Here is a 9099-nt window from a genome sequence, read left to right on the forward strand (position 1 = left end):
ATGCCACTCAGTAACAATACTGTTAGCAGAAGAATAGATGAAATGAGTGAAGATATTGAAACACAACTTGTTGAAAAGCTGAAATCAAGAAAATTCTCAGTACAAATGGATGAATCAACTCTGAGAGACAATAAGGCTATATTGCTAATCTATGCAAGATATATTGATAAAGGTGAATTTGCTGAAGAAATGTTATTCTGCAAATCATTAGAGACCATTACAACCGCTACTGATATATATAGTAAGCTTAAAAATTACTTAGATGTCAATAATATATCAATGGAAAACATAACACCAGCAGATGGTGCTCCTGTTATGATGGGCAAGAAAAATGGCTGCTTAAAATTGATGAAAGATGAAAATCCAGAAATGTGTCTTGTGCGCTGTGTTATTCATAGAGAGAACTTAGTATCCAAAAATATTTCTCCTGTTCTTAATGAGGTATTAAAATCAGTTATAAAATGTATCAAAGCTATCAAAACTAATGCCAAATGTGAGCGTCTCTTCAAGCAATTTTGTGAAGATAAAAATGCAGACCACGTGAGACTTGTACTTCACACTGAGGTAAAGTGGCTCTCAAAAGGAAATGGTTTGAAAAGATTCATGGAGCTAATTGATGTTCTTAGTGACTTTTTAAGTGACAACCCTGAAATGAAGAAGCTGCTAACTGTTGATGGTAAAGCATTTGTGAGTTATTTAGCAGATATCTATGAAAAAACTAAATATGTTGAATAAACAACTTCAAGGAACAAATAAAACTCTTGTTGATGCAAAGGCGGAGATATTTGACTTTATTACATTTATAGAGTTATGTCAAAAGCATATTTCTGACAAAAATTTTGGCATGTTTCATTGGCTAAAAAATGTGAGGTGACTGATGCTGCTGTACTTATCATTGTGGATCATCTGAAAATATTGGTCTCTGATTTGAAAGAAAGATTTTCTGATTTAAAACAAATTGATTTTCCAACATGGGTAGTGCAGCCAGTGCTGGTGGATCTATCTGATGTTTCAATGCAGTACCAAGAAGAACTCTTGGGAATGCAAAATGATGAGTCATTAAAAACTGTACTCAATATAAAAGGAGCGATGGCATGGCTTTGTGATGAGACAGAAATTAAATAGCCAAATTCAACCTACTTTGCAAGAAAACTGCTGTTACCATTCCCATCTTCATATTTAGCTGAATGTGGCTTTAGTGCTGTAAATGATGTGCTACTGAAGAAAAGAAATCAATTGGATATCACTGAACGAGGAGACTTGAGAATGAAGCTGACTAAATTGGAGCCTAATATAAAATCTCTCTGCAGCAGGCATCAAGCCCAAGCATCTCACTAACTTAAGTAGACTAAAGTTGCAATTCTAAAGTTGCAAAACATTTTCCCAGGAGTCCCATCAAGCCCCATTGAAGACAAGGGTACTTACTTCTGAGTAGACATGCATAGGATTGCATTGTAAATATGATCTTGAGGCGAGCTCAAATTGTATTTTGAATTTGTTAGGTACCTTTATTTTAATATGTGTAGTAATTAATATGATCAAAGTATTACAGAAAAAGCTTTCATTAAAACTATTTTATATTTATGCATTTCAGTTCTCTATTATACATTTTGAAACTTTATTGTTTCAATAAAGTTGAATTACTTCAATAAAGTATTGTTGCTGTTTTTTCTTTTTTTTCTTTCTTTCTTTCTTTTTTTTTTTTGAAATTTTTTTTATTTATTTTTAAACATAAAACATAAAACAGCATCTTTTTAGAGCAAGGGTTTGATCCGGTATAAAATAAGTATAAATTCCAAATTTCATCAGTTAACATCTTAAAGGAAAAAAAAAATTGTTGCTGTTTTTTCATATCCCTTCATACTATTATTTTTTAAGTTCCTCAGTACTTCTACCGTCTTTAGTTCTTTTATTTTTCTCTTTCATGGATGCCATGTTCTTTGGAACCTTGTTTAAACCAAGTTAATGGCCTTTTAGGCTTCCTCCGTGTGAGTAGGAGTTTACTTTTTAAATAGTAAGAATTATATGTCACGGGGGCGGGCATCAGGATTTTAGAGATGCTTAGATGGGGCATGGCCAAAAAAAGGTTGGGAACCACTGGTCTATACACAGTAATAAGTCAAATAACAGTAATAAGTCAACTGTAATCAGGTTGCCCACCATTGTATTGAGATCATGACACAGGAATTTTTGCTGTTTTACCTGAGCCATGAACTTCTTCACAGATATAATGCAAGTTATATATTATTTTTAAATATCTAAATGCTTTGGTCACAGGACAGCTGAGAAAATGTCTCTTCAAAAAGTTTTACTTCATATTAAAATCAGCTAGGGAGATGTGCTTCTGGAAGTCAGGTTTTCTAGGTGGTTGCCTTAATGCAATACAGATAATGCTGCCCACATTGCTTTTTAAAATTACTTTTAAGCACTTCTTTCAATTGACTTAAAATGATGAACTGTTAATTACTTTTTTTAAAATCTCCTGCCAATTGGTACTTCAATATTGATATATATATATGTAGGTCTTTGGTTATTCGGGTCTTCTCCCACGTAAAATTGGAAGTGTCTTGGCGACGTTTCGACGAAGTCTCATTCGTCATCTTCAGGCTGGTGTTCTCGGCTTCGTGCTTCCAGGAGCAATGTGAGATCGCAGCTGTCTCTTCCTTTTAACTGCTAGTGGGGGTGTGAGCTGATTGGGTGGGAACTTGGCTGTGTTCTGATTGGGTGGAGGTGTGTTCTGATTGGTTAGGGGCTTGGCTGTGCTCTGATTGGATGGGGGGTTGGTTGTGCTCTGATTGGCTAGGGGTGTGTTCTGTTTGGGTGGGGGCTTGGTTGTGCTCAGCTTAGTCTGAGTTGCAGGGGGATTTGAGCTGGTGAGCTGCATTGTTGTTGTTTGGCTTCGTGTTTGTGGCCGTGCGAGCTCTTCATGGTGGGTGTCAGTCTGCTTCATGTATGGATTGGAGGGGTTTAAAGTGGCTAATGATGCAGCTGCGGTCTGGCTTCTGGTCCTTGGTTGTGGCTCATTATCAGTGTGGGTTTGAGTCTGCTTTCTGCGTGGATGTGTGGTGGTGACATCCTGTGTGGCTCTCGTGAGTGTGGGTCTGGTGTCATTCGTCGTGTTAGGGACTCGTTTGTCAATAAGGGCGGGTTTCCAAATGGCTGGTAGGCGGGAGGTATCATCTCGTTTGTTCATGCTGTGTGGGCGTTTTTCTATCTCGATGGCTTCTCCGATTATTCTGTTGTTAAAGTGTTCAATTTTGGCGATAGTTCTGGTCTTTTTAAAGTCAATATCATGTCCTGTGGCTTTAAGGTGTTGGACCAGGGAAGAAGTTGGTTCCTCTTTTCTGACTGAGTTCTTGTGTTCTTCTATGCGTGCACTTATTCGTCTGTTGGTTTGTCCGATGTATGTGGTGGGGCAGGCGGTGCATGGGATTTCATATACTCCTTGATTTTCTAACTCAATTTTGTCTTTGGGGTTTCTTAGGATGTTGGATATTTTTCGGTTTGTGCAGAATGCTGCCTTGATGTTATGTTTGTGGAGGATTTTGTTTATTCTGTCTGTGGTGCCTTTTATGTATGGGAGGAGGGCTTTGCCGTTTTCTTGTTCTCTGTCTTGGATTTTAGTGGGGGTTTCTTTTTGGATTAGGTTGGTGATCTTATTTCTTTGGAATCCATTGGATGTTAGTACGTTAGTGAGAGTGTGTAGTTCGGTTTTTAGGTGTTGTTCGTCAGCTAAGCGTTTTGTTCTGGAAATGAGTGTCTTGGCTACAGAGTTGATCTGGGCAGGGTGGTGGTGTGAGAGTGCGTGCAGATAGCGGTTTGTGTGTGTTTTCTTCTGGTAGATAGTGTGTCCTAGGGAGCCATTGGATTTTCTGTAGACTAAGACATCCAGGAAGGGAAGTTGGTTGTTCGCTTCTGTTTCCATGGTGAACTGTATTTTGGGGTGTAGGCTGTTGAGGTGTGTGAGGAAGTGTGAGAAGGAACCCCACTTAGACCCATAGTCAGCTCCATAGGCTCACCTACATACAAACACCCGCGAAAACCTGAGAAAATATATATATATATATCAGTTTGCTTCTCAGGAATCTTTGCAGCAGATATGCAAATAAAGAAATGTATTTCTACATACTCAAATACATAAAAGATCCAGTGACATTACCTGAAAATAATTCTACTGTATCTATAGCAATATTTTGTGGCACTTTTTAGAATTGAAAGTCTGAAAGAGAACTAATTGTGGCCATGAAGGCCTGTCCAGATTCATAACTTTGGGCAGCCAATAAATTATTTAAATAATTAAATATTCTTATTTCTTATTTTAACATGTTGAAAAATATAGAGCCCTATGGAAATCTTCAGTTTGCCTCAATCAAGCCAAAATGTCTTTTGTCCACATCAATACAGTGTATTGATGTGGACAATCAGAATCAGGAAACTGAACTGTAGGTATTTCTCAATACAGGTAGATTAATTAGGAAACAAATTGTTATGTATCAGCGCATCAATGAAGATAAGTACCGGTATGAAAGACAAACATACAAGTTCAAAATAGAGCCATTGTATTATTTATTTTGAAGAAAAAAATAGAGATGATTTGAAATGAGTTATGTATGGATTTTCTATACCAATTTTCTGCCAAAACGTGCTTTGCCCTTCGCTGCTATTTGTTACTGTAACTTCCAAGTAAAAGTGCAGAAACAATTTTCAGCAGAAAGGTTTGTGTAGTCTAATTCAAATTCATAGCATGTTCTTGATCAGGAATTGAAGATTTAGTCCTACAGGTCTTTTTTTTTTCTTTCTTCAAAATAAAGGTCATACATTTTTAAAAGACAGAGACATTTTGATCTTAAGGCACCCTACCCTTGAAAGGTGGGATAAAGTTTCTCTTTGGTTTCCCTCTTTCATTTTCTAGGGTACGTAGTTTTCACATCCACTTGTTTTATCTCTAGGATGTACACATTATTCTGGGATTCAGTATTGTGCTTTTTGATGAGATGTACCCAGAGCTCTAAATAAATAAATAAATAACTTTATTGTCATTGTACATGTATACACAGCATACCCATACAACGAAATTCACTTAACATCCAAAGACCAGGTCCAACACACATAACAATCCCCAAACACACTCCCACCCACCACAATTCTCCACCCCTAAACCACCCAAACATCCACACAACAGAACAAGTAATACTGTCCAACAGCTCACTCACCTTTAATTCATTGTTGAGTGCAATTATAGCTCAATTATTCAGAAAATGTGTGGTCTGAGTTTTAATTGTTCTGTATCTTCTGCCAGAAGGCAACAGTCCAAAAAGATTGTAAGCAGGATAGGAAGTCTCTGAGAATGTTATGCAACTTTCTCAAACAGCGAGATTCGAAGATGTCGTCCAGGGCTGGTAGCTGGAGTCTGATAATATTCTGGGCAGTTTTAATTATTCTCTGTAGAGCTTTTTTGTCCGCTACAGAGCTGTTCCCATACCATGCAAGAATGCCGTATGTCAGGACACTTTCAATGGTGCTCTGGTATTAGGACAGAAGTAGATGCTGAGATAGATTTATCTTCCTGGGCTAGTAAGTCTGCTTTATATTTTTATGAGATTTAAGGGATGGGAAGTTTAATACAGATCTGTTTAGTATTTTCCTATCTATAGGAGCAGTTAAACTTTAAAGTGGAATGCAAGAGCTATTTTTTATCATCCTTATCCCAAATACCTAGCTGTCATTTATTTGTTTGTTTGTTTGTTGCATTTATAATCCACCCACCTTGTACCAAATTCTTAATTGGGATGGCTTCCAATTAAGAATTAAAACAACATAAAAATATTAAATTCATAGACATTAAAAACAAAAATCTGGTGTGAAGTCAAGCTTCTGATGTGCAGTCACTTCATTCTACTCCGGCACTTGGGAGAAAACCCAGATCTTTGCTTTTCGGAAGGGCAGGAGGATAGAGGCCTGCCAAACCTAAGGGGGAAGAGCATTCCATAGGGCAGGGGTTTCTATAGAAAGTTGCTTTCCAAACTTTTAGAACTCTAACTATTCAGTATAAGAATATGAAAAGGGTTCTCTTATTTGAATAAAAGATAGCTGGTGCCATGAGGATCTAGGACAATGAAACTTATCTATGTGCCAACCCTTACCTTTTCTCATTTTATCTACAATGATATGCAGACAAATGAAATTCCCACAGAACTTTTAAGCAAAAATGGTTCATCAGTTCTCAGAATGGTTTTTTTAAGCAGAATGGTTATCACTTATTAGTATGTCCCAATGTAGATTCAGATGACAAGATAGCAATTAATACAAAAGTGTGTCTGCTAAAGTATATGCAAACTACATCTGTTTCTCAATTTATGTAAAACTATCAAGAAATACCCAAAGTATCATTTTGCAAAAAATTTAGGATTCCGTACAAAGTCATTTCATTTTAAAGTTATTTAAGGCTTCCATTTCCTTCTTTGATTCATCATCTGATTAAAAGTTAACTGCTATTTTATGGCTATTGTTTCTAGCTTCTCTACACTTTTATTAGCCATGGTTTTTAATTAAATTTCTTATTACTGCAATATACAAACAGAAAATCTATTAATATGTCTCCATCCAGGGCTGATAAAATGTCTATCCAAATAGAAAAATTTCTTTAAAAAATATTTTCTGAATATGTATTCAGAGTTAATACATTAATTTTCAGCAGGGTTTCATTTATCTCTCCAGTACCAGTAGCAATAAATGAATAATGCCAGTTATATTTATGTTTTGTTGAGGTAAAAAAAGAGAAAATCTATTGAGCCCAAACCTGATAATATGATTGCCAACTAGTGTTATTAATTTCAACAATAACAAGTAATTTAGAATTAGGAGTTGTTGTATCCTGAAGTTCAGAGGCACATTTAACTTGAGAAAATATTAAATGTACTTTTGGAAGCAGTAAACCTCTTGTTTTAATATCTTCCAGATTAAATATATATTATTTCTACAAGTATAGGTAACACAGCAATTTTGTTTTATAATATTGATAATACCCAGAATATTACATTATTATTAATATCTGCTTGTTCTGTAATGTTATAATGGTTTATAAAAGGAAGGGTCATTTTACTTCATATCATGTATCACAAATTTTAGTTATTATTAAAATAGTGTTTGCCCCAAATATAAGATTTTGTCTCAAATGCATGAGAAGCAGTGAAAATGAGAAATGTTTTTCAAACTATATAATAGAAAGGAGAATGCATTCAGTCAAATGTTAAATTTTGAACTTTAATTTTGAGAAATGGAAAACGAAACATGAGGTACTATTTTGATATTGACATTTCCAGATTCCTATGAGAATGATTGGTTTTACCCAATTTTTGGACTGATGTTGACATGTTATAAATCAGGGATGAGCAATTTTGGGGTTCAGATGTATGATTTTGCTAGTTCAAAAAGATAAAAACATATTTTGGTGGCATCTGTAGAATCTAAGACTATAGCACTGTGGCTGCTTCACAAACAGAGCAAGATTGCCTTTCTGCCTTTGCATTCTATTGCCTCCACATCAATAATCCAATTCTGGCTACAGTGCTTGCTGTGACCTTACTGCCCATAGAGCAGAAAACCAAAACTATTTTTAATTCACTGGAAGTCTGTGCTTTCCTCCCTCCCTAAGAAAAATCATAATTTCTGAAACAGTAAATTGGTTTTCCTAGTATCTCTTATCTTTATGATATGCCTCTTAATATTTAGTCAAGAATCCCTTTCATAGAGGTTTTATTTCTCTTATTTCTGATCTGAAATCAGAAAATAAACAGGAGTTGCAGTTCATGGAAATAGCTTTGTGGTGATATATATTTGGATCATTCATTCAGTTTATTCTTTCTAGGACTGAATATGAATCAGGATATAGAGATGTACCTGAAATATTCTTCTTTTTTTAATTTCCCCCCATATATTCTAAATTAGTTTCAAAATTTAAAGAAGTACAAAAGTGGAAAGTGCATTTAAAATATATGTAATGTAAGTTTACTTCAATGTGAGAGGGATGAAAAAGGTGCTGTGAGAGCAGATGAGTTATTATTATTATGGTTCATCACACAGTAAGTCACATGTTTAGATTGGATTTATCATAAAGTCTTTCTGAGGACTGAGATAGGTAATGTTTGATTATGTTAAAGTATTGTCACAGGATGTAAGCTGTTCCAAGGAAAGTTGCTTTTGCAATTGACTGATGGTGATTTTTGTCAATGCTGAAGGTTTTCAACTGGTGGTCCGATTTTTTGGAGATTGCACCCAAGGCACCTATTACTATTGGTGCTATCTATTGTTTCTTTTGCCATAGTCATTCTACTTCTATTTATGGATCTTTGTCTTTTGTGAATTTCTTCAGTTCTTTCTATTCTATTATATTGTTTCCAGATGCTGTCATATCACCTATACAGGCTTTTTGTCTTTCTTGCTGACAATTGTTAGATCTTGGCCGTTATAGGCAGGTGCTTATCTGTTTGAATTCTGAAGTCATGGTGCATTTTTACTTCTTCATTTTCTACTACTTTGTCTATTTTGTAGTCCCACCATTCTTGCTTGCAGGCAAGTGGTATTTCTTGAAGATCTTCCAATGCACTATTGTTGTTCCTTTGTCATGCCATTATGATGGATGGGAGGGGCAGATATGGCGGGAGCAGGAGACCATATTACATGTCGGGGGTGCGCACTTGCTGTTTGAGAGCTATTGCGCGCCCCGGTCTCCAAGGCTCCCCTCGGATACTAGGTGGCTCAGATACTCAGGACCTGGGCCTTCGGCTGATGCTGTGCAATGCCAGGTCCGTGGTAAATAAGGCCCCCCTCATTCACAATCTTATACAGGAGGGGGGAGCGGACCTGGCGGGTATTACGGAGACCTGGTTGGGCCCGGAGGGAGGGGTCCCTCTGGTTGAGATGTGCCCACCAGGCTTCAGACCATTCCATCAGCTGAGGGCCCAGGGGAGGGGCAGGGGGGTGGCGGTTATTATTAACGAGGGTCTTAGTCCGAGGGAGACCACTGTGCCACAGATTGCCGGATGTGAATCCCTCTTTGTGAGATGGGGTCATGGGGTTCAGATGGGCTTGTTGCTTGCG

At 36.7% G+C, this 9099-nt stretch overlaps 1 protein-coding gene across 1 annotated transcript; it reads left to right on the forward strand.

The window, feature by feature from the left end:
* Positions 1–735, forward strand: LOC117666291 (SCAN domain-containing protein 3-like). The gene has a single exon (XM_087871541.1). It carries the CDS (start codon positions 1–3, stop codon positions 733–735), a length of 735 nt encoding a protein of 244 aa, XP_087727667.1.
* Positions 736–9099: the final 8364 nt, after the last annotated feature.

This window comes from Pantherophis guttatus, chromosome 5 (assembly GCF_059756535.1).
Source record: "Pantherophis guttatus breed Tessera chromosome 5, ASM5975653v1, whole genome shotgun sequence".
Classification (NCBI taxonomy): Eukaryota; Metazoa; Chordata; class Lepidosauria; order Squamata; family Colubridae; genus Pantherophis; species Pantherophis guttatus.